This window comes from Hakea prostrata, chromosome 10 (genome assembly GCF_041222555.1).
Source record: "Hakea prostrata isolate BN-2017 chromosome 10, UWA_Hpros_2, whole genome shotgun sequence".
Taxonomy (NCBI): domain Eukaryota; kingdom Viridiplantae; phylum Streptophyta; class Magnoliopsida; order Proteales; family Proteaceae; genus Hakea; species Hakea prostrata.
In genome coordinates, this window is record NC_142609.1 from 36,484,607 (window position 1) to 36,510,780 (window position 26,174).

The 26,174-nt window shown below is 37.0% G+C and overlaps 2 protein-coding genes and 3 pseudogenes across 2 annotated transcripts; 3 read left to right on the plus strand and 2 right to left on the minus strand.

The window, feature by feature from the left end:
- Positions 1–597: 597 nt before the first annotated feature.
- On the minus strand, positions 598–2,311 carry LOC149002686 (NDR1/HIN1-like protein 13; annotated as a pseudogene).
- An 11,556-nt stretch (positions 2,312–13,867) lies between these two features.
- LOC149002687 (uncharacterized) lies at positions 13,868–15,136 on the plus strand. Its single transcript, XM_089138759.1, has 2 exons — positions 13,868–14,340; positions 14,446–15,136. Exons 1-2 carry the CDS (start codon positions 13,868–13,870, stop codon positions 15,134–15,136), a joined length of 1,164 nt encoding a protein of 387 aa, XP_088994885.1.
- Positions 15,137–15,213: 77 nt separating this feature from the next.
- Positions 15,214–18,332, plus strand: LOC149002688 (uncharacterized). Its single transcript, XM_089138760.1, has 3 exons — positions 15,214–15,957; positions 17,859–17,936; positions 18,279–18,332. The coding sequence occupies exons 1-3, from the start codon at positions 15,214–15,216 to the stop codon at positions 18,330–18,332; spliced, it is 876 nt and encodes a 291-aa protein (XP_088994886.1).
- Positions 18,333–18,955: 623 nt separating this feature from the next.
- LOC149002689 (protein DETOXIFICATION 40 pseudogene) lies at positions 18,956–20,043 on the plus strand (annotated as a pseudogene).
- Positions 20,044–21,353: 1,310 nt separating this feature from the next.
- On the minus strand, positions 21,354–21,899 carry LOC149002690 (putative invertase inhibitor pseudogene; annotated as a pseudogene).
- Positions 21,900–26,174: the final 4,275 nt, after the last annotated feature.

The following is a 26,174-nucleotide window of genomic DNA, read 5'->3' on the forward strand; positions in this document are numbered from 1 at the left end:
TTGCATATGGTTCCCCTGTGGTTTCAAGAAATTATCAAATAAGAACAAGCTTAACAGAATCCATTAGTTTAATAATTTTTGTGACGAAAATACCCTTGTTTTTTTTCTTTTTAATACGTTTCTTTCTTTTATTCAAAGAATAAATGTAAAAATTTCATTTTTATAGTGAAAAGAATCTCTTAGACACCACGAGGTGAGACCTACCCGTCTTCTCCGTCGTCGGCCAAGAACCAGCCGCTGCTCAGCCCTTGTTGCTGCAGCTGACTTCGAAGGCTTCAAAGAGGAAGCGGAGAAGAGCCCCTTGTACCGATCAACCCTTTCGGTCTTTGGTCCCTCCTCCTCCCATCACAATCCGATTTCGAAACTCATCATGGCCTGCCAGAGATGGCCACTTCAGCTCCGTCGCTGCCTTCTGATGCCTCTCCCAATCTAACCAGCCTATGATTACTGGGACGAGGATGAAAAAACAGAGAAAAAGAAAAAGGGAAGAACATAACAGTTTTGGTTCAAGCTCAAGCTTCAGATACAGTAATACAGGAAAAAGCCAAAAAAAAAGGAGAAAATCAAAACACAAGTGGAAAAGGGAAAATACATGTTTCAAAAAGTCCATTTCCAAATTTTCATCCTGGGCTTAACCTTGCAAGTCGAATCAGAAGATGAAGTCAAAGTCGCAGTAGTTTTTCCTTTTGGAACAGTTGTTTTGAGCCCATCATAAACTTCGTCGTCTTCAAATTTCCCATCTGAACCTTCACCTTCGTATCCAACTGAATTGCCATGGGTATCCGTCCCTTCTTCAGATCCGATTTCAAAGAAGCTTCCGATGATGAGTCCAGATCTCTACCGGCGCTTGTTACCGTTGACCTCAAAACAGTCAAGTTCTTGGTTTTGTGGGTATACACCGGGAAAGTACCATTACCAACATCGACGTTGCCGAAGCTCATGGTGATAAGGGTTGGATCGTATAAGAAAACAAGCTTCTTGTTTGGGGTTCGAGTGGAGATTGTGAGATCGATCTTGGAGTTGAGTTGAGAGGAAGAACCGTCCTTGGAGGTGGTGACGTTGAATTGTGAGATCCGAACTATAGTCACAGAGAAAGTGGGTAGGTGAGGGCGGTAGAGAACCCATAGAACAGCGCTAGCGATGGCTACAAGCATAATCAAAGCTATGATGAGGAGGGAAGTCCAGAGACAACAGATGCAGCAGCAGCTCTGCTGAAGGATAGAACGGCGAGGAAATACTAGAGATCTCACCTCGTGGTGTTAAGAGATTCTTTTCACTATAAAAATGAAATTTTTACATTTATTCTTTGAATAAAAGAAACTTATTGAAAGAAGAAAAAAAAACTAAAACAAATAAATCGAAAAAAAAAACAAGGGTATTTTCATCACAAAAATTTATTAAACTAATGGATTTTGTTAAGCTTGTCCTTATTTGATCATTTCTTGAAACCACAGGGGAGCCACATGTAAAAGAAAATTTAAACTAGACTAAAAGTGAATTGGACCAAATCTCAGGGGTCCAGATGAAAATTACCCAAAATATTAATATTCTTCAATCTTCAATACTTTGTTAAATTAAAAGAATATTGATTTCAATAGCTTTATTATTTGACATAACCAGTTGGGTTATCTCAAATCAAATATGTTACGAAAAAATATTAAAAATATATGTGGTCATCAATTGAAGAACCCAAAGATTATTTAATTCAATGAATTTTATTGTGTTGCTTGTTCTCAAGGAAAATTTATTATTAGACCATCATTAGGTAAAGTTAGAATTGAATCTCCAAGTTTTTTTTTTAGAACATATACAAAGCAAAATAGGTGGACTCATTCACCAATCATGTAGACTATTCATTTATTATATGGTTTTAATATATGAATTTACAAGATGATCACATGTATATCTATTATTAACTACCTTTTAGCATTTGCAAAATTGTTTGCTCAAATAATCAGATCAAGAGCACAATTTTGGAATTATATAATCTAGACAATTCGTCTTGATAATGCTAGTGAATATACATTTCAAATTTTTAATGATTATTGTATGTTAATTGCAATCACAGTTGAATAGCTTGTTGCTCATATTTATACCCAGAATGGTTTAACCGAATTAATAGCTTGGTCACATGTATTAACTAGCTTTTAGTATTTGCAAGATTGTTTGCTCAAATAATCAGATCAAGAGCACAATTTTCAAATTATACAATAAAGACAATTCATCTTGAAACTGCTGGTGAGTATACATTTCACACTTATAATGATTATGTATGTTAATTGCACTTACAGTTGAACAGCTTGTTGCTCATATTTATACCCAGAATGGTTTAGCCAAATTATTTATTAAGTGTCTCCAATTAATAGTTAGACCATTACTTATGAGAACAAAAATCATTGTGTATTAGCATAGGGATATATGATTTTATATACAACATTGTTTGTACGTATTAGGCCAACTAGTTATCATAAATTCTCCTTAATACGATTGGCTTATGGCAGCACTTTGGGTAAGGATATAGTGGCATTTTGCACTGTATGTTAATTTATAGCAGCATTTCCCCAAAAATGTCGTTGTATGTTAATATATAGTGGCATTTTTATGAAGCGCCGTTGTATATCATTTTGTCATAGCATTTTTTCGCAAGTGTTGTTGTATATCATTTGTCACATCATTTGTCACGGCATTTATCTAAAGCGCCGTCGTATATCATTTTGTCACGGTGTTTGTTTACAAGCGCAGTTGTATACCACTTTGTCATGTCATTTGTCACGGTGTTTATTGAAAGCGCCGTTGTATGTCATTTTGTTATGGCGTTTCCCTAAAATGCCATTGTATTCTATGTCACTTTTTTAGCGGCATTTCCTTTGAAATGCCGTCGTTGCCCTAATTCCTCCCGCACAACACCGCGCCTTTTTTTTCACTTTTGGGAAGACAAGGAGTCGAAAAACGAACCCCGCTCATTCTCTTGCCCAACCCCGTTCAATAGCTCTCTCTCTCTTTCTCAACCACTCTGGTTCTCTCGCTTCGACAATCATTAGGGAGCGAGATCCCAATGTTCATGAGCCTGATTCTAACCTCCAGTGCATGGGCTGCTGCTTCTCGATTCACTCACTCCAAGAAGCATTTTGAGAGATCGAACTCGAGTTGGAGCTTTCGTCAGTTCAATTAGATACTGGATCAGAGCGAGCATTCTAAAACAAGACTTCTACGGGTTGGAGCTTTCATAGAGCAGTCTTCTATAGCTTGGGTTGGAGCTTTCATAGAGCAATCTTCTACAGCTCGAGTTGGAGCTTTCAAGGAACATTCTTGCCTTTGGTCTTTCATCCTCGAAACAAGCCTTCTTTGTCTCATATCATATCACTTTATGCTTTGTTTGTGAGACTATGTTATTTCTGCTATTATGGAATAACTTGCCTTGCTGAGTTTCTTTTGAAACTCACTCCTTTTTGTACAATATCTTTTGTTAGATTATTCTACAGGTTTTGATGGCTATGAAGCGCAATATGAGGAAGCGCAAGATGAAGAAGCGTACCATACGCAAAGTGTTGGCGATTACGAAGATTACTGTGAGGATCCCTCGAGTGGTCTTTCTTGTTACCAGGATTAGCCCTACTGTGGAGTGGGAGCGTCTGAGCGTAATCGATAAAGTCTATGTTTATGAGGACATCCTTTATAAAGTAGAAAAGACTCTAGTTTAGTTAGATTATATCTTTCTTTCTTGTCTTTAGAATCAGTTGTAATCCCATTTGATTTTCGAACTACATTCCGCTGTACTCGCGGAGTGAGATTCCGCCTCACTCTACTTTTGATTTATATATCTATTGGTATCTTTTCCGCACTCTGATGATTATCTCGTTACCTTACTTTGATTCATTTGAATAATATTGTTAACATTGATTTAGTCTTGTTCTTGATTATATTGTTGTGAATGTGGGAGGCTGATTTTACTAACTACTGGATCTTGTGGACTGTGGATCATACACTCGGGTATGCCAGATAGGGTACTGGCTGGGTGGATGTGACACTTTCCTTTTCTGTCCAGCCCAGATGGGCGTTGAAATCCCCAATACACATCCAAGGGTGTGATCTGTTCACAACAAGCGATTCTAGTTGTTCCCACACTAATTGTCTCCTGTCCTTGAGAGGATCACCATAGACGAAGGAAACAAAGAAAGAGGGTTCATCTAATATGGAGATTTTTGCATCAATAATCCTATTAGATGCTGACAAAACTAAGATCTTAATGTGTGACTTCCAAGGAGCCTCTCCTTTTCTTCTGGCCTTGACTAACCTCCAACACTTTGGCCCTTGTCAATTTCCTGTCACTCTGCCATTGCCCAGTCCAGAAGGTTGCGAATTTTTGGTCTCTCTCAATCCCTCACAATCCCTCTAGTTCTCTCTCTCTCTCTCTCTCTAGCTCTCTCTCTCTCTCTCTCTCTCTCTCTCTCTCTCTCTCTCTCTCTCTCACAATCCCTCTAGTTCGCTCATTGTCTCTCTTGCTTTTGCTCGATGAAGCTTAAATAAGAACAGAGCTTTGTTTAGAGATTTCGTTAGGTATGATCCATCAACTAATATATTAGAAGTTGATGAGAAGAGCTGATTCCCGGTGGTTTTCACTCATGAGTAGTAGATATGTGCCCAAGATTTAGACGCGAAAGCTGCCTCGTTTAGCAAACTCCCTCATGCGTCTGGTAATTCCATTTTTAATTTCTTTCTTTTCGTGTTCTTTGGCTATCTTTCTTTGATTGTAAAATTGTTTGTTGAGAAGATCAACTCTGCTACAATTTAAAGCCACCCAAGAACTGTAAATACTCAAATCACAAAAGGACTCAAGTAAGTTCTGCACAAACAAAAGTTCACTTTCTTAGAGAAAGAACTAGAATCATTGGGAGTCCATGATTATTTTTTTTATTCTACATTTGTTTTATAACGATAGTTGTCATAAATTGTTTTTTATAATCTCAACAAGCTCTGAGGTTCTTCTTAGTTCCAGTGGATCTGATGAAAAGTTTCATTAATTGCAAATTGGATTACTTTTAATGTTTTCCTTGCCCTTCCCATCAAAATTGTATGCTCTGCAATGCTTCAAATGTAGTAATGATTGGATTTGGATGCCATGATCCTTGTGAAAGCAAAGCATAGTGAACCATCTGAGGTTCTTAGAAGCATCTCTGCTTTCATCTTGACCTAAATTAGGGGATCTGATCATAACCTTACACAACCACTCTTTCAAGATCAAAGAGGAATGGAACTCTAAATAGATTTGACTGTTGCTTCCCATCTGCCCTTACCATTGTGGGCTTAATCACATCCTCCAATAATCCACTCATATCTCTTAGGATTTGCTTTTGATTTAAATTTAGAGGTTAACCTTGTTGTAGATATGTTTAAAACTTATTTAATACTATTTTATACTTTTATATGTTTTAATCATGTCTTTTATCCTATGGTTTTATTTAGTGCCACATCAGGTTGAGAGGAGCTGATTATATCGTTTATATATAGTAAGGGCCTATGTGATATTAATTTGGGTGGATCGAACCCTGTGCGATGCGAATTGAGCCTAAACCCTGTTGTGACCCTGCCATGATTATATAGATATCCATATTAATATTAATAATTTCATGTGACTTGGGACTTGGGGTCGTGGGTCATAGGCATTGATCTGGAAGGCCCATTTTGTCATGGGCCTTATACCGGAAAGCCCACTGCTGGGTGAAAAGGTGGAGATGCCATTAGAGATGCATTTTTCTATAGGGAGGTCAGCTGGATAGGTACCTTCCTGAAGGGAGTTGAGCTGAATAGGTACCTTCACAAAGAGAGGTGACCTTACCCTTTCACCCACAGCCTTTGAGGCTCTATATAAACCGATTTTCGAATTCATTATGGATATTGAATTTCCTCCTTCTCTTTCTCTCTCTCTCTCTCCCTGTTGTTATTCTATTAAGCAGTGAACATAACCTGATTACATCTTAAGTAACCTTTCTGGAGTGCAATCTTAAAGGTTTGGGCTGACTGATCTTGGGGTGAAGATACAATTAGAACCCGTATTACACAATTTGGGGTGTCTAAATACCTTAAAGAAAGTACCTCTAGTATGTTTCAACTTTGAAGAAATATTGTGATTGCAACAACAGTTCAAGTGTGTGTGCAGATTCCTTAACTGGTTTCAACAAACCTTATTTCTCAAGTAGATGTCTGAACCAATCTGAAGTTGGTTCATTGAGTCTGTCTTTCCAAAGGAGTGTCGTGGAGTCAGAGAAAACAATCTATATAGTAGATGTTTTCATTGTTTAATTTTTGCTGAAGGTTCTAAAAGGATTCAAAGTTTTCTATCCAAAATTTGATTTGAACAATTTAAGGTATTTTTCACTATTCAATTTCAAGCATACTTAAAATGATTATTGTAACTTGTATTGGGTTAGACACTTATGTTGTCATATTTTTCAAATGTAGGGCATAAAAGAAGACGAGGGGGTACCACTGGCAAAAAATCAATGAAAGGGTCGAGAAGAAAGATGTAAGTCTAGATCAAGACAAAGTTATGGTTGGGAAAAAATAATAGTTAGACGTCTATGTACATAGGGATACTCGCAAAGGATCCAATCAGGTTACCATTGAACTATCCAAATTGGAGAAAGGTTCCATTACATCACAAATTAGATGTGTGGGCCAGACTTAAGGTACAATGACATCCTTTATTATCTTATTTATGTTATTAATTCATGGGGTTTGACATCTACTAACGTATCTTCTTTATTAGGATAAATTAAATGTGTCAAATGAAGGTCGACTCATTTTTTTTAAATGAAGTTAGACCATGTGTCTGTGAAATTTAAAAGTAACCGCAAGCGCACGGTATCGTGTAGCTAATGGGTCGATCTCAAGGAGATATACCACTTAGAATTCAACTTCTTAATAGTAATGCGAGAGTGGAATGATTCAATTTTTGTTAACTAATTAACTAAACTAAACGATCCTAAGCTATACGTTTAATGCAATCGAATTAAAACGAAAAATAAATTAAACACAATCAATGCATAAATAAAAGACAGGAAAAAAAATGCGAACAATAAAAATAAAAAGGAAAATGGAAGTGATCCGAGTGTCAGCTCTGGATCGAGGGAAGGGGAGTATAATAATATTAATGACTTTAACCGTGGACCCTTTGCCGTAACTTACAGTCCACCGATTGGGGGAATGGATATTAAATAGAAAAAGAAAAAAAACAGTGCAGAAAGTAAATAACAAAACAATAAACAAAGCAATAAAAGGAAAAAGAAGCCTTAACCAAAGAGAGGCACGACTGTAGGCATCTTTGATCAAGGATCTAGGGGAAGGAAGAACAATAAACAGTGCTGAAAGTAAATTGCAGAAAGTAAAATGGAAACCTTAACCAAAGAGAGGCACGACTGTAGGCATCTCTGATCAAGGATCCAGGGGAAGGGAGAACAATAAATAATGTTGAAAGTAAATCCTAAATTAAGAATATGGAGGGGTAGATAGAAGCAGGAATGGAGGGAGGAGAGAAGATTAATAAAGAAGGTTACTTACTTACGAATTGAACAAATGATTCGAATCTCAGCCAACCCTAACAACCAGATCTAGATCTAGAATGAACTAAATTTGCAATTGCTAGACCCAGAGAAAAATGAATCTAAAAACTTGAAACTTGAACTTGAAACTTGAACTTGAATTGCATTACATAAAAAAATTAAACCTAAACAATGAATCTAGAAATTTAAATCTCACAAATGCAAGCAAAGAAAACTAGAGAAAGCCTAAATAAACTGAAGAGAGAAGAAAGAATGCTTCTATGAAGCTCTAGAACATGTTCTCCTTTGATGGAGTATGCTCTCCTTTTATAGAGTTTACATGAGATATGAGGCACGACTGAATTTGAATAAAATCAGGGTTTCTATCTGACTCAGCCAATTAGGGTTTTGACGTACTAATCGCGCCAACTTAGAGAGATCAGATGCATAATTCCACCGTTGGATTTGAGGTTTAAGTAGTCGTGAAGCTCTCCTCAAAAAATCAGCACGATCGGACATCGGATGACCATTCGATGAAGGGTTTGATCGAAACTGGACAGAGGCATTCAAAAACGAGATTTTTGCTTCATCCTTATTTGAATATAATTCTTTTTCCTCCTTTTCTTTCTTTAATCAAATCCCAAATAGAAAATAAGATATTGAAGTATGCAAGGACTCTTTTTTCCATGTGGACTCTCTCAATAATATCTCTGTAGATTTGATTGATAATTTATAATCTCAGCCGTAGATCAAATTTGCCTTCTTTATCTGTTCAATATTTCGGAGTTGGCCCCTAATCACACATCTCTAGCCCATCATGCTCCAGATCAGGCCCATTTTCGCATTTGAGAATTTGAATGGACTTCTTGACGTGTAAAATTGCATGATTCAAGCCCAAAACTCCAAATATTTGCTTAAATCGTGAAAATCCTAAAATCTGCAAAAACAACATAAAACCCAAGGTAACTCCACTCTAAATGTATAAAATGCATGCTTTATGGCCTAAGATTTTACACATAAATGTGCTCATCAGATTCCCCCACACTTAGACTAAGCTTGTCCTCGAGCAAAAATTAAAGAAAAATAGAAATGTAGGTAAGAAACTAGTGCAACAAAATAAATCCTAACTCACTTTCGTAGGAATCACGGTTACACTTAGCATGTGCAACTGGCCTTTAAATCACTAGGTTACCCCTAGAGGACGAGTTTTGTTTCGTGGATGTTTGCAGTGAATGTACATCCAAAATTCCAATTTTAGCTCAAAATAAAACATTGCAAATTCTAACTCTAACAATTGGTAAGTACTCATACAGGATCAATAGCTATGACAATTTTTCTCACCATTGATTTAAGATCCCCCACACTTGAACTTTATTACCCCATATTGATTCTTGAGACTTAGTATATATCTCAATCAAAGACTCACCTTATATCTTTCAAGTGCACATCTCCTTTAAGCAAAACCACTCATAAAGTAAGGGGACCTAGGACTAAGGTTTTGAAGTATTTTTGACCAAACAATTTTACCAAGGCATTGATGACACTTGTATTTATCTCTCTCTTTTCTTTTGAGTAGTGAACTCTACATTACTCCACTACGGTTGGCTTGAATGACATGGTGGAGCAAACACCAGAAACCCAAGTTACTTTGTAGCTTTGCTTTGCATATACCCACATAGACAGTGATGCGAGAGTTCTTTTCAATAATCTCCTTCCTAAGAGTTTCGATCAAGTCACCTTGATTCCTGAGTCAGAGTGCCCTGTCTATTTCCAAGGAATTCAACTTTCACTTTCTACTCTTTTTTTTTTTTTTTTTGGCGCCATACACAAAATTGATCTCAACTCTTAGCCAAAGAAACAAGGACCCACAAAACTCATAGATGGTCCAACGCCTTAAGTTAAGGGCCTTTTATTTTTCTAAGGAAAGTCTCATCTCAACATATATACAAATTACATTCCTCTCAACAGGTTTTTTATGTGTTCATGATGGGTACCAAAATCACTCTCATTTCACACATCATAGCAATTGAAAGTATATGTATACTAACCAAAAGTCAAAGTTAAAATCTACAACAAAGCTATACCCCCCCCCCCCACACTTAAGTAATGCAATGTCCTCAATGCATGCATGCTAAACAAGGAAGACAAATGAGGGGTATACCTTTCAGTCAAGATGTGCTTATCATGGGAATCTTTAGTCTTATCTTTAATATCAATGTATGATGGGGAAGGTACTCCAAATAAGAAAAACCGTGAATCGAAAAATCATCTCTAAAGATCTCAAGAAAAACATTCACAATGTTAAAAAAAATTCTCATCATACATTGAGGTTCTCTAGAAGGTTTTGCATCTTTCATAAGACAAATATGATGTTGTTCAATGGAAGAGCTTAGACCTTTGATATGAGTGACAAACCAACCCAATGTTTCTCTATTATCATTCAACAGTGTGATCAACTCTTTTGCTTTGTCAAAAGTTAAATCAGAGACAACAATGATAGGAAGATAATCATCTTGTCCCAGGAAAGCATACTTCAAATTAGAAGGCAACTCTTTCAATTCTAGCTTGGGGGGTTCAATTATTGAGGGCTTGGGAATGGAGATGGAGATGGATAGAGGTTTAATAGGCTCCAAAGGTGTGTGAAAATTTAAGACTTTAGAAAAGAAAGTTTCACTATCATCATCCAACATATCCATACATTCTTGAAATTCAGAATCAAAATCAATCTCAAAGTTGGTTACCACATCATTAGGAAAATCAAAAGATTCCTTAAGCATATTGATCTCTTCTTCTATTTGTGGTTGTTTCCCTATCCTGAACATATTAAACTCTACAGTTTGATTTCCAAAAGATAACCATAAGAGGCCATTTCGACAATTGATTAATGCATTACTAGTAGCCAAAAATGGTCTTCCTAAAATTATTGGGATTTCATCCTTGATTGAAAAAGGTTTAGTATCTAGCACAATGAAATCAACTGGAAAAGTAAATTCTCCCACTTTCAGTAAAACATCTTCAACCATCCCTTTAGGAATCTTAACTGACCTATCTGCCAACTGAAGAGTAGTTCTAGTTGCTTTCAATTTTCCCAATCCTAGTTGCTTATAAGCATGGTAAGGCAAAAGATTCACACTTGCACCAAGATCAAGTAAAGCATGTTCAATGTGTGTATTGCATATGACACAAGCTATGGTGGGGCTCCCTGGATCCTTATACTTGGTTGCTACAGGTTGAGTAATTATGAAACTAATGTTACCTGCCAAGAACGCCTTTTTGGGAATGCTAGTGATTCTTTTATGAGTGCATAAATCTTTCAACACTTTTGCATAGGCGGGGATCTGGGATATGGCATCCAAAAGAGGGATATTCACTTCTATTTTTTTGAAGACATAAAGAATTTTCTCCATAGTTGTAGTCTTCTTCTTATTAACTAGACGACTAGGATAAGGAGCCATAGAAACATAAGGACTCTCATTTGAAATTTGCTCTTTTCTCATAGTTTCTGATAGTGGTTCACCAAACTTAGGTACTGCTAAAGCAACTGGCTCATCCTCAACTTCTATGGGTTCCTCAGACAAACTATTATTAGGAGATACTTGAACATTCTCCTCATCACAGTGGTCACTAATCTTGCTCTTTTCATTAATATGTGACTCACCTGTTAAATACCCTTTCCCACTTCTCAATGCAGACACAAAATTAATAGAAGCTAAAGAAGAATGGAAGGATTCAACTTGGTTGACTTGATTTGGTGGTCTTTGTTGAATCTGAATCCTAGGATTTAACTCAGGTGGCTAGGCATTTTACCTTTTTCTCGTTCAGACAAAGCACTTGCAAGAGTGGAAATTTGTTTTTCCATATTATGCATAGAAGTCATGAAGGTGTTGGAAAGTACTTCCATATTCTTCTCTAAGGAAGAGAAACGAGAAAACTCTGGATTGTTACCTCTGTTGAAACTAGGTGATGATTGATTTTGTACAATGTGAGGCATATGAGGCATAATAGGTGGATTGACAGGCCTAGCTAAATTGGCATTCTGAAAATTAGGGGCTTGAGGGAACTGGACATTTGGATTATGAGAAAATTGGGCACTTTGTTTTTGAGGGGCACCAAACTGATTTTGTGTGGAATAATTGCTTAATCCATTTTGGTTTTGCCCTTGAGACCATGAAAAGTTAGGATGATTCTTCCACCCAGGATTGTACGTGTTACTGTACGGGTTTGGAAACATTGCACTGACATTCTCATGTTGGCCTCCAGAATAGCTAGGACATTCCTCAATTACATGTGTAGGAGACTGACACCATGCACATAGCAATAGATTTGTCAATAAAATGTGCTTGACTTCGTGGTGGTGGTGCAACTTTAACTACCAAAGTCTCTAACTTTTTCAAAAGATTATCTATTTGTGCTTCCTTATGAACTTGGCTATCAACAAAATATCCCCTACTAGTCCTTTCAGACTCTTCGGTTGACTCCCATTCTCTAGTTCTATCTTCTAGGTCTAAAAGAAATTTCCAAGTTTCGAAATCATTAGTGAATGATGTAAATCCTGTGGGGCACATTGATTCCAAAAGTTGCTTTGTTTGGTAATCGATACCCTCATAAATTATTTGGCATAAATGCCATAATTCTATACTATGGTGAGGGCATTCTTGGAGAAGGATTTGGAATCTCTCCATTACCTTAGCAAAGGACTCATTGGGTTTCTGACGAAATTGAAGAATATCATTTATTATTTTATTCGTCTTAGAGAAAGGAAAGAATTTCTTCAAGAATAGGACAATAAATTGTTCCCATGTGATAATGCTATCCCTAGGTAAGCTATAAAGCCACTTTTTGGCTTGGTCCTTTAATGCAAATGTAATAAACCGTAGTCTTACAGCATCATCAGTGAGTTGTTGTACCTTCATAAGGACACAAACCTCCTCAAACTCCCTAAGAAACAAATATGATTCTTGATCAGGTAACCCATGAAATTGGGGTAACATAGACAGATAATGGGATTTAAGTTCAAAATTATTACCCCTCACTTCAGGTAAAAGTATACAGGAGGGTTGTGTAGATCTGGTTGGATAAAATCTATCTCTAAGACTCTTAGGTGGAGGTGGTGGAGGTAGACCTTCCATGGTCAAGGTAGACACTCGGACAATTCTATTTGTAGAATCACAAGTCCAGACACACATGCGCTAACCACCTAATGCAATTAATGGCTCTTATGAAAGAATGAGATTTTTTTTTAAAAATAAAATAAAAATAAATTAACTAAAGAATAAAAGAAAAGAAAATAACAAAAACGAAAGGAAAGTAGTGAATTTCCCACCACAAAGATTGAAACAATGATTCCAAAGCTGTAAGGTTGCCGTATAGCTGAGTGCTATATAGGTTTGACAGCAAGGGAACCCGTATAGTCTTCAGAGCCACCTACAATCGAATCCTGGGGATTCTGCAGTAGAGTGGGGACTACTATATGTTTTTGTTTCTACTCAAATTAAGAGTAATATCTTTGAAATTTTTTTTTTAAACACATTGCTTTACCTAACAATGAGAAAAATAAAGTGGACTAATACCTCCCCGGCAACGGCGCCAAAAACATGTTTTTTAAATTTAAAAGTAACCGCAAGCGCACGGTATTGTGTAACTAATAGGTCGATCTCAAGGAGATATACCACTTAGAATTCAACTTCTTAATAGTAATGCGAGAGTGGAATGATTCAATTTTTGTTAACTAATTAACTAAACTAAATAATCCTAATCTATACGTCTAATGCAATTGAATTGAAACGAAAAATAAATTAAACACAATCAATGCATAAATAAAAGACAGGAAAAAAAATGCGAACAATAAAAATAAAAAGGAAAATGGAAGTGATTCGAGTGTCAGCTCTGGATTGAGGGAAGGGGAGTATAATAATAATAATGACTTTGACCGTGGACCCTTTGCCGTAGCTTACAGTCCACCGATCGGGGGAACGGATATTAAAGAGAAAAAAAAAAAAAACAGTGCAGAAAGTAAATAACAAAACAATAAACAAAGCAATAAAAGGAAAAGGAAGCCTTAACCAAAGAGAGGCATGACTGTAGGCATCTTTGATCAAGGATCCAGGGGGAAGGGAGAACAATAAACAGTGCTGAAAGTAAAATGCAGAAAGTAAATTGCAGAAAATAAATAACAGAAAGTAAATTGTAAAAAGTAAAATGGAAACCTTAACCAAAGAGAGGCACGACTGTAGGCATCTCTGATCAAGGATCCAAGGGAAGGGAGAACAATAAATAATGCTGAAAGTAAATCCTAAATTAAGAATATGGAGGGGTAGATAGAAGCGGGAATGGAGGGAGGAGATCCTTCACGAGGACGCATTATTCCTGGAAGGGGAATTCGTCAAGGAGATCCTCTCTCCCCTACTTTGTTTACCTTAGTCTCACATGCCTTTAGTTGTCTCTTCCATCATGCTCAGAATTCTAATCAATTATCAGGAATTAGAGTTTGGGGTCGTGATCCTGTGGTTTCTCATCTACTGTTTGCAGACGATTCTCTGATATTTTCAGAAGTGTCTATTGAAGAGATTTACCAGCTAAAGGATCTCCTTCAGCTTTATTGTCGCGCAACTGGTCAAGCCATTAATTACAAAAAATCTGAGATTACTTTCTCACCTAATACACCAAGTCGTTTGAAGAGATGGTTTTCTCGTGTTCTAAGAATGTCCTATACATCAGGTCCTAAAAAATATTTAGGACTTCCCACGGATTTTGGACTTACCAAATCCTCTTTATTTAAGGACATTACTAGTAAGGCTGCAGGGTGAATTGATGGATGGAAGTCTAAATTTCTTTCACATGCTGGCAAAGAAATTCTTCTTAAATTTGTTGTATCCTCTATGAGCAATTATGCTGCTATGCGTTTTAGATTGTCTGCGTCTCACCATCAGGAGGTCAATCGGCTATCTTCAAAGTTTTTTTGGGGCGAGAATGAAGGTCATCAAAAAATACACTGGCTCTCATGGGATCGTCTCTGTGATTCCAAAGATAATGGAGGATTAGGTTTCCGGAACTCATTACACCAAAATCAAGCCCTTCTTTGCAAGACGGCAGTAAAGCTATGGTCTGAACCTCAATGCTTCTTCTCCTCTTTTATGCGTGCAATATATTATCACAGATCCTCTTTCTTGGAAGCTTCACCTGATCACCGGCCAAGTTGGGGATGGAGAAGTATATTATGGGGAAGGGAGGCTTTGGTGGAAGGTCTTGGTTGGTCAGTTGGAAGAGGAAACTTGATAGATCCTTGGAGAGATAAATGGATTCGATGTGACATTGGTATGGAACCGGCCAGAGCTCTACTGAATGCACCATATAATATTTTGGTCTCTGATTTTATAGATCAGTATACTATGACTTGGAAGCTCGATGTGCTGCAAAAGTTTGTGGAGCCAATGGATGTGAGTAGAATCCTCAAAATAAATTTGAGGATTTATCCAGAAGAGGATCATCAATTTTGGAGTGCTGCGCGAAGTGGTCACTTCTCTGTTCGAAGCTGTTATCATCTTCTTAAAGCCCGCAAGGATTCTTCCATCTCTCAAAATCCTTCTACATCAAAGTAAGTTCCTTGCATACCACTTCTTCTATTCTGTGGAAAACAATTTGGTGGCGTAAGACTCTACCCAAGATCTCAAGATTCATGTGGCGTGGAAGTGTTGGAGCTTTGGCGACAGGTTACTCACTTCACTATTGTCATATACCAATAGACCCACATTGTCCTCGTTGTGGAGATTTGGAAACTATAAATCATGTTCTTCTTGGGTGCCCCTTTGCACGTGCAGTTTGGCATGGATCAAGTCTTGGTTTCTCCCCACCTCCAGGTACATCACCTAGTTTGAAGGATTTCATTATAAGATGGAATGATCTTGGATGCAGAAATAAAGAGCAATTTCGAACTTTCTGTTCTTCTGCGTCGTTTATTCTTTGGCATCTTTGGTTGGCTCGATGTCAATTGGTTCATGCTCATGGAAATATACCTCCTTTAGTTCTTATTACTAATATTCAGAGGGCATTCTCAGAATTTCAGCAGCATTCAATTTCATCATCTACCATTCAGCAAGCGCATTCTTCTTCTTTGCAGAACCATTCTGGATCTCATGATAATTTGCAACCATCTTTTATTATGTTGTCCAATTGTTTCTCTTTTGTTGGGGATCAAGATTGTTTGTTGTTTTGTGAAGCAAGTTTAACCCGGGATGGTAATACAGGAGGCATTGGTTATGCTCTAATCTCTTCAACAAAAGAGGTCCTTCTGGCTGTTTCTCAACCTCTACATTTCCATGATGTGATTTCAGGGGAACCATTAGCAATTCATCAAGCCTTGATGGATGTTATTGATCGAGGTTTTCGACGTATTTGTGTCTTTTCTGATAACCAATATGTGGTTTCTTTTTTAATTACTTAGAGTGGAAATATTCCTAGTGAGGTTGAGGGTATTTTGGATGATACGTTACTCATATCCTCCACTTGTGCTTCTTGTAATTTCTTTCATGTTTATCGGGATGCCAATGGTTTGGCAGATTCCCTAGCTAGGAAGGCTCTGTCTATTCTGAGTAAGACAGTTTGGCCGTTATCCGATCCCTGGTTGTGTAGTGTGTTGCCAATTGGGTGGTTCCCTCGGTAGTTCTTTTTTTCTAATAAAATATATTTTTACCAAAAAAAAAAAAAAATGATTCGAATCTCAACCAACCCTCACAACCAGATCTAGATCTAGAATGAACTAAATTTGCAATTGCTAGACCCAGAGAAAAACGAATCTAAAAACTTGACACTTGAACTTGAAATTTGAACTTGAATTGCATTACATAAACAAATTAAACCTAAACATTGAATCTAGAAATTTAAATCTCACAAATGCAAGCAAAGAAAACTAGAGAAAGCCTAAATAAACTGAAGAGAGAAGAAAGAATGCTTCCACTAAGCTCTAAAACATATTCTCCTTTGATGGAGTATGCTCTCCTTTTATAGAGTTTACATGAGATATGAGGCACGGCTGAATTTGAATAAAATTCATGGTTTCTATCTGACTCAGACAATTAGGGTTTTGACGTACTAATTGCGCCGACTTAGAGAGATCAGATGCATAATTCCACCGTTGGATTTGAGGTTTAATTAGTCGTGAAGCTCTCCTCAAAAAATCAGCACGATCGGACATCGGATGACCGTTCGATGAAGGGTTTGATCGAAACTGGACAGAGGCATTCAAAAACGAGATTTTTGCTTCATCCTTATCTGAATATAATTCTTTTTCCTCCTTTTCTTTCTTTAATCAAATCCCAAATAAAAAATAAGATATTGAAGTATGCAAGGACTCTTTTTTCCATGTGGACTCTCTCAATAATATATCTGTAGATTTGATTGATAATTTATAATCTCATCCGTAGATCAAATTTGCCTTCTTTATTTCTTCAATATTTCGGAGTTGGCCCATAACCACACATCTCTAGCCCATCATGCTCCAGATTAGGCCCATTTTCGCATTTGAGAATTTGAATGAACTTCTTGATGTGTAAAATTGCATGATTCAAGCCCAAAACTCCAAATATTTGCTTAAATCGTGAAAAGTCCTAAAATCTACAAAAACAACATAAAACCCAAGGTAACTCCACTCTAAATGTATAAAATGCATGCTTTATGCCCTAAGATTTCACACATAAATGTGCTCATCACCATGCATGATAGGATTTTAAGGTAAAATTATTGAGAGAGAAACGAAAAATACCCGAACATTTATGATGTTTATCGTCCTATTAGTTCCGTAGAGGTTCCAGCAAATCAATGGGAGTACCTCAAAGTTAGGTGGACATCTGAAGAGTGGAAGGTATATATACAACTTTTTAATAGAATTCTATTTTTACTTTACCCATTTACTTATAAAATATATGAAAACCATGAGTTTGATATATGGTAGGAAATATCTGCAAAGAATAAAAGCAACAGAGAAAAATAGAATATATCTCATACAACTGGTCGAAAGAGTTTTACACAACTTGCACATGAGATGGTAAGTTTCTTATTCACATCTTGTGAAAATTCAGTAATATCATCAATAGATGTGAATTCATTTTCCCTTTTGTCATGTTTGGTTGTTTAGAGGGCTGAAGGTAAAGATGTTTCCAGAGTTAAATTTTACAAGAGAACTCACAAAATAAAAGATGGTAGCTTCATAAATCCGGCTGGCAGAGAGATTGTTGTATGATCTTTTGTTTCAATTAAAATTAGTTTATAGAGAATACCTAACATTTTCTATCATGGTATAGACTAACATATTTACATTTTTTATAGGAAAATTATGATAATAAATTAGAGAAACAACTTCCAGAGGTAAGAGACACTCTTGCTGCTCAAGATAATGCTTTTGAGGTAGTCATTGGGAAGAATGTCTAGGGCGGGTTCGTAGTGCAGGTGTAGGAGTCACACTTACTAGTCGTCACCTCACTCAGAAAGACAATGAGATGCGATTGGAAAGAGAACAAAGTCAGCAAAAAAATGAAGAGTTGATGAATGAGATCAAAGACATTAGACATGAATTAGTGGAGGAGAAAAAAGCTTTTAGTGAACTTCAGCTTGAATGACCCAATTAACTCAACTTGTAATGGATATGATTGGTTCACAAGGTTTAACCCACTTATATAAGTCTGAAATGTCTTTATGAATTTTATTTGTTTCTTTATGTTATAATTTATTGACATTTTATTTGTGCAGCTGATAATGGAAGCCGTTGAGGTCCTTGCTAGACTTGGACTGCGGAATCCATAGAAATTTGAAGGTTATTTGCATCTACCTTATGATACTCTTTTGTTTTTGTTAATATTATTTGCATTTTGCATCATGCCACCTCTTCCTTCTCTTGGTTCTAGAATTCTTCTTAGATTCCCTTCAATTTACTTCAAGTTAGAGATCAGTTATCATTTCTTTTATAACCTGCAATAACCCTTTTTTCACCACTTTAGTCTTTAGATCATCACAAATTTACCCAACATAAATTACTTCATTCTGAGATTTGGTAACCAACCCCTTAACTGATCGCTGCTACTTCCCTCTCCAATCTGGTTTTCAGATTAGACTTGGCTCCTCATATTCTATTACACACCTTTTGTTTTCTCATGTTCTGCATAACATACCCATCAAACTAAATCTTATCTTAAATTTGAAAAGGCCTGATTCCTGAAGTCACCCAACCAAGGTTCAACTTCTAAGCCAATTAGACCACTCTCTCTCAAACACCAGATTTTCCCAATTCTGCTTTATACCTCTTCAGTTCCTTATGTCTTTCTATAAAAGGTGTCTGCTGTTATAAGCCGTTCACTCACACAAGGTTCATGTTTGAATCTTTTTATTCTTCAAATTTCCTTCTCTGAATAGAAATTGTCTCCTCCAACATGGAAGGTGTTCACCAACAAGATCAAGAAGAAATACATCAACCTCTCCTTAATTTAGCAAGTAATAAATCTCTACCAAAATCACCACTGCCATCAATACCAAGAACCTCATCAAAGCCTAGTCATCAACCAAGTGATCAATTAGAGAGACTACTCAGTGAAGCGTCTCCAATTGGCCACTTCAATCGAACTGAAACTCCTCTTCCACGTTGCTGCCCCTACTGTGGCTGTTTACATGGTTAACTATTTCATGTCCATATCTACCCAGATCACCTCAGGCCATCATGGCAACCTTGAACTTGCTGCTACTTCACTAGGCAACACAGGAATCCAAGTCCTCACCTATGGCCTCATGGTATATATGTATAAATTCACACGGATTTCTGAGTTCTCTGTTTCTTATAGATAGAAAAAACTGAATAATAAGTGTTGATTGGAACAGCTAGGAATGGGAACTGCACTGGAGACATTATGTGGACAAGCGTATGGAGCTTCGAAGTATGAAATGTAGGGAATCTACATGCAAAGATCAACAATTCTTCTCATGGCAACTGGGATTCCTCTCATGATGATTTACATTTTCTCCAAGCCTATATTGATCCTTATAGGTCCAATTTCCCGTGATTGCATCTGCTGCAGCGGTTTTCGTCTATGGATTAATTCCATAGATATTCGCTTATGCAGCCAGTTTCCCTATCCTGAAGTTCTTTCAAGCACAGAGCATAGTTATTCCTAGTACTTACATATCCACTGCAACACTACCTCTGCATCTATTACTGAGTTGGCTTGCAGTTTACAAATTGGGTGGGGATTTTAGGGGCTTCGTTGGTGTTAAGATTTTCATGGCGGTTGATTGTGGTATTTCAGTTTGTATATATTGTGATGAGTGAGAGATGTAAGCACACATGGAAAGGGTTTACAGTGCAAGCTTTTTCTGAGTTGCCAGAGTCCTTTCATCTGCTGTGATGCTTTGCTCGGAGACTTGGTATATGCAGATACTAGTTATTCTTGCTGGTTTGCTGGAAAACCCTGAAGTTGCTTTGGATTCAGCTTCCAAGCCAATTAGACCAATCTCTCAAGACATCTGATCTTGCTGCTCTATGTACTGAAGCTGCCCTACAATGTATCAGAGAAAAGATGGATGTTATTGATTTGGTAGATGAACCCATTGATGCTGAGATACTAAACTCTATGGTTTTATATCATGAGTTTCTTGAGTTTCTATTTGATACTTTTTTTATCCCTATCCCCACATTTTGATTAGTCTTATAACTACCATTTGCAATTCGTTGATTGGATGGAGGGAGGATTGGTCCAGCATTCGAATATGGCTTCCTAGGAACAAATTTTTTTTATTAATAAAATTTATCCCGACGTTTTATAAATGCCAGCATAACTAACATATGACAATGTTTATAAAAACTATCGGAAAATGCTGCAAAAACACTATTAACGGCGGCATTTTTCGCAGAAAACACATAGAACACTACTAATAGCGGCATTTCAAAAATGCTGCACTAAAGTTTTTGCCTACAGCAGCGTTTTTAAAACGCCACAAAAAACTAATAACGGCATTTCTAAAAAATGCCGGGAATATAATGGAACTTAATCTTCTATCTACAGCGGCGTTTTTAAAACGCCGCAAAGTACTAATAACAATGTTTCAAAAAAAAAACCGGGAATACAATGGCACTTTCTAGGGCATTTAACAAACCCCACAAATATGATAAATGGCGGCATTTTGTATATGGCATTTTGTATAAATGCCGGCAATTAGAACACTATTACGGCGTTTCCTAAATGCCGATAAATGTGTCGTCGTAAGTCACCATCACCGGAAAGTTTAGACTTATGGCGGCGTTTTGGAAACGCCGCTATAGGACCGTTTTCTTGTAGTGGATCTTTATTTACTCTTACTTCCCTTTCAAAAGTTTAACCTCTAATTCACCTAAAAAAATGAGTTATTATCTCTTCTTCTCTTGTGATGTGATTGTGTGATCGGACTCCTATGCTAAAAAGTCATATAGACAATATACTATACCTTCGTATGTCAATCCTACGATACAAATGGCCATACATGCATGATGAGGATAATTCTTTTTACATTACGTGAAAGAAAACTGGGTGAATACAATGAAAGAATTGACCCTTTTGGCAACGACCAGTGTCTTTTAGTGAAGATGTCAGGGCTCAATTCTTCATAGTGGTACATTTAAAAACTATCCTGAGGATGTAATGGAGGTGCGTGCAAACTTACCCGGATGAACCTCATAACCAGAAGAAGAAAAAAATAGATCAATTTATTAAAGGATAAATCATACACAATTGCATTATATTAATTATGTAAAAAATAAATAAAAAACAACCAACTTAACTAAATATCACATTGAAATAGGATTCAAACTAGGGAAGTTCCCCGACGCAAAAAGTTGGTAATACTCAGTGCAATTGCAGATAATTGTTTGAAAGCAGCGTTCTCTACCGACAATGGTGATTTCAAATCAGGCTTCTCCTTAAACCCATCTTCACAATTTGAAGATGCATCTAACACAGAACTCATTTTGATATTTGCTGAGCTATAATCCTTAGATTTGAATGTAGTGACTACTTCATCTATTGTAGATTTCGCATCAGAGTAATGTGTTTTACAATCCTGTAACCTTGCTTTGACATCCAAACTGAATCTTCCACCATTCAAAAGCTTATCAATATGTGAACCAATCTTCGTGGCATTCTTTTTCGTTAAACTCAATGAGATAAACCCTAATCCTTGAAGACTTGCATTGTGGCTTTTGCGATTTTTTCCAAGAGCTGCAAAACAGAAGCCATAATTAATATTCTCGTCACCTTGAGCAGCTTTCTGACATGTTGTATTGACGATACCAGCATCAACTACGGCAAGAAATAAAGTGAGAACAAATAAGAAAGCCAAAGAAGACTTCATTTTGTTTGTTTCTTCAACTTTAATTATCTTCTATAAAGATGATAACCAAGATTATTTATATTGCTAAGATCTAAAACAAGTGGATCCAACAAAGCAGCTGCATGTAACCTCCCAACAACCATGCATGTCTAGTTACCTTTTAATAGAAAGTGATTCAAAGATATCTATCGTCCAAAGACAACATCGACCCAACCAGATTACTGGAAGTATTGTTGCAGTTGTCGGAAAAAAATCATCGATGGGTCCAGGATTTAATATTGGGGGAGCTCAATAAATTTTCTTTCCATTTTCTTTATCTTTAAAACTTTCTTCAACAAGGGGGTGAGCAAGCGCACATATTTCACAAATGAAAAGAGGGTAAGCTGATTTAAGAAAAATACAAAATACAAAGGGTTAAAAGGGAAATTTTTTAGAAAGGGGAGAGGGAGCACAGTCCGAAGCTTGGTCCAAGGGCAGCTCTGCCCTTGGACACATTGGCCTAATCCAACGGAACTCTTAATACAATGACCTGATGCCAAGAATATTTTTTTGGTAAAAGATCAATTGTATTAAAAGATAAAAAAATAATAATAATAAAAATAAAAAAGAACATACAATACCTATGTATATATAAAATCAATTCACTCAAAAGCAGTGAGCTACAATCAACTTAGTCATAGAATTTGAATCGAGGTTAACCCATTGCATCCTCCCATATCTCTTTTGCAATCCCTACTGGTTAAGATTGAATTGGAATAAATAGACAGTAATGCCTTAATTTGCAGCTGATTTAGCTTAAAAGTTAGCCACAACATTTGTTTTTCTATGGCAATGAGTAATTTTCCAATCTATTGTTTCTAGATATAGATAGAGAGCTCCACCAGTTCTGCAATGGAAACCATGGCAGCTTCTTCTTGGAAAACAAATAATGCAAAAAAGCCTTATAAAAGTTTTTCCACCCAAATTTTCTAAAAATGAAAATCCTTTCCTATTTCAGTCATCTTCCTCTTCATCTTCAAAATCAGTCATTTTACCAACGAATAATTGGCTCTAAACACCCTTCGAAATTTAGTTTCACCCACTCAGCTGGACACCAAAAGACCTTTTCTAACCTCTTTAATATACTCCAAGTAGTATTTCTTAAAACAGCCATATTACTTTCAATCTTTATATCTGATATGATTTGATTTGATTTGTTCACCAAAAAAAAAATAAAAATATTAGACTTTCTTTTTTCTGTCGCAAGACAATTAAATGAGCTTTATTGAAATAGTTGTAAAAAGAATTGCGGAGAAGAAATTACATCATGAAAAGAAACAAGTCGAGTTGGCCACCCAGTACTTAGACATCTTTCGCCTAAAAGCGCCCAATGCCAAGAAATCCACAAGGAGATTATTTTCCCTTCTGACTTAAAGGAATTGAACCAAATTGAAGTATGAAGCCAAGGCTCTAATTTCCTCAACAATAGCAGCAGCTTGCCAATCAAGTTGCTGGGACTCAAGGTCAAAGTCTTAACAAGTTCCAAACAATCTGAGAGTAAGAGTAACTCCTGAAGGCTGCAACTGCGAGCAAGGAGGAGGCCATCCCGAAGCGCTTCCGCCTCTATCCCAGCCACCGAAGGAGATTTAGCAAACACACAGTTGGCCACCACAAAGGAGTGTGATTCGAATAAAAAGTTACGATTGCTCGAGCCCCTTCTTGGGACTTTGGGTTCCAAGAACCAGTTGAGAAGATACAATTGGTACCATGGGGAAGATCCATCTCAAAGGAGATCGGCTGAGGCAACTCAACCTTGAAAGAGACGGTGCTTAAGGAAGATATAACTTCACCATCTGCTTGCGATGCACAATATAGGACATCACTCACCAAAGGATCTCAGTGCTTGAAGGCAACCGCATTCCTTTCCTTCCAAAATTTGCCAATTAATTTGAGGCCAAAGGACAGCAAAATACTCCTCTGAAGCGATATCTTCATAAACCTGGCAAAAAGAATAGACTTGATTCTAGGAATTGAACTGCTTAGATAGAACTTTAATTTTTCTTTTAATTTCAACTGATGGACCTTGAAATTGAATAAGCTAATAACATACTGTTATATCAAACCATTTTTGAGACTTCTAAACCGGTGTAGACCATATGAACCAGGGTCAACCGGGTTCAGCCTAGTCCTTTTGGCTCCGAACTAATCTCTCGGCACTCCTCGAAAAAGGGTTTTTGGTCCAACCACTTGGCAGCAATTACTCGCCGGACACATGCTCAACACATCTCCCGACCACAGCTCGTCGGTAAGATCTTATACGGATAAGTATCCTTATACAACTATACGCACGCTAAGGCATTAAAGTCAGCATCCATCTTCAAGCACAAGCAAGCCGAACCTTCACCTTGGATCTCCCCTTGGGAATCGGATCTAGCCATCCAACAGCTGTCATCCATCTTCTCCATGGAGCCTTCCTTCTGGTATAAGAACGGTCACTTATACCTACTCTGGGTAAGCAAAGTGAAAGACTGAAAAATTATGCTACGCTAAGACTGAAAGAAAAACACATGACCATTTAATTTTGCATTAACTCCGGCACCTACCCAAGAGAACTTCACCTCTTCGGGCATTTATGCATCCCTGTGAGGAACTGTGTTATCCAGAATTTGTCATCGGAGGCAGCTTCCCATCCACAGAGGTGGTCCGCTCTCACATGTTTTTGTGGTCTACAAATTCCAAGTTTGGTTTGCTTCGTGGTTGAACCGTAGCTGATATATTTTGGAGCAACACATATACAAAGCTGGTCTTTATTCACGTCATATAGCTAGATTCTCGATCTTTTTAAAACAAGATAGCCAAGGAAGCTTCATTGAGGAAGTTAGTAAGAGCCAGTACAATTGCAAAGAGTCGGTAGAAAGCAGCATTCTCTACTGGAAATTGTGATTTCAAATCAGATTTCTCCTTGAACCCATCTTCATCAAGTCAAAGATGCATCTAACACTGAAACCATTTTGGTATTTGTTCTGCCATAATCCTTAGATTTGAGTGCATTAACTGCTGCATCCAAAGTTGATAATGCAGCAGAGAAAAGCTCTTATACAAATCTGTAATTGTTTTTAACATTTGAACTGAATTTCCCTTTTCCAAGAGCTCCCCAATCCATGCGTCAATTTTCATGGAATTTTCTTTGGTGCATCTCAGAGAGATGAGCTCTAATTCAAGGAGATTTTACACTATGGCTCTTAGGATCTTCTCCGAGAGTTGCAACATGAAAATCATAATTGATATTCTTGTCACCTTGTGCAGCTTTTTGGCATTTCTTGAAATCGCTTTGGCTTCAGCCATTTCCCTCTGATTTAGGGAACCAAAACCAACCAACATTAGCCACCTAAAACAGGACATGAATATGAAAATACCTACAAATTAATATCACATTAATAAATAATTGAAGAAAGTAATCTACATACAAGAGAGAAAAACAACAGATTAAGATAGGAATGCAGGTTAGTAAAATGTAAACTTAAAGGATAAAATTGAAGGAAAACTAGCAGGTTGAGGATGTGTGGAAAATTGTGAGATAAACAGTAGATAAGATGGGAATGTAGATTCAGTTGATTACTTCGTTAGTTATTCACTAACTTCATCCATCTCCTTTGATTTCTGAAATCAACTTAGCAGACATAAACATGCAAATAATTAATAGAGTGACTGATGGTTGAAGGTAAGGAGATAACATGATTCTACAGACAGAAAAAAGACAGAGAAATTGCAGGGTTAACAAACTTACAAAATCAATCTCCAGTAGTGGGTTTGGATCTGAAGGTAAAAGAACAAAAATTAAACGACTTGGAGAATATTCTGACCATGGTATCGAGGTGACCCGATTAAGGTAAACTCCTACTATACGTCAACTACCTAGAGGAAGGAGTCAGGTAAATAACTCTTCCTAGAGTCATATTCCAAATCTAACTCTAATACCTTATACTATATAAGTGCCTTAAGCAGGCATAAGAAAGTAAGTATTCATATTTTGTGTGATCAATTACTTAAATTCTCTATTAAGTAGTTGTGATCATATCTCATTGGTACTGGCTTGCTCGTCAGAGACATACCTCGAGACCCTAGGTTGAGCACATGTTTTGCAGGTACTTGGCAAAGAAGGACGAGCAGGATTTTGTATCAACAATTGGCACCATCTGTGGGAAACACATCAAGAAATCATGGTGCGAACGAGATCGATGCTCGAAGAAAATCAAGAGAATGGGGATGAAGTCAATAAAGAAAATCCTCCACAAAAAACCTTGGAGAATCCCGATC

Excerpts from the sequence above, each read along its gene's own strand:
- LOC149002687 (XM_089138759.1), top strand. The coding sequence starts at position 13,868 with ATGGAGGGAGGAGATCCTTCACGAGGACGCATTATTCCTGGAAGGGGA. Across the intron at positions 14,341-14,445 it reads ATTACTAGTAAGGCTGCAGG|ATTGTCTGCGTCTCACCATC; the intron begins GTGAATTGATGG and ends TATGCGTTTTAG.
- LOC149002688 (XM_089138760.1), top strand. The coding sequence starts at position 15,214 with ATGTGGCGTGGAAGTGTTGGAGCTTTGGCGACAGGTTACTCACTTCAC. Across the intron at positions 15,958-17,858 it reads TTTCTGATAACCAATATGTG|GAAAATTATGATAATAAATT; the intron begins GTTTCTTTTTTA and ends CATTTTTTATAG. Across the intron at positions 17,937-18,278 it reads CTCAAGATAATGCTTTTGAG|CTGATAATGGAAGCCGTTGA; the intron begins GTAGTCATTGGG and ends TTATTTGTGCAG.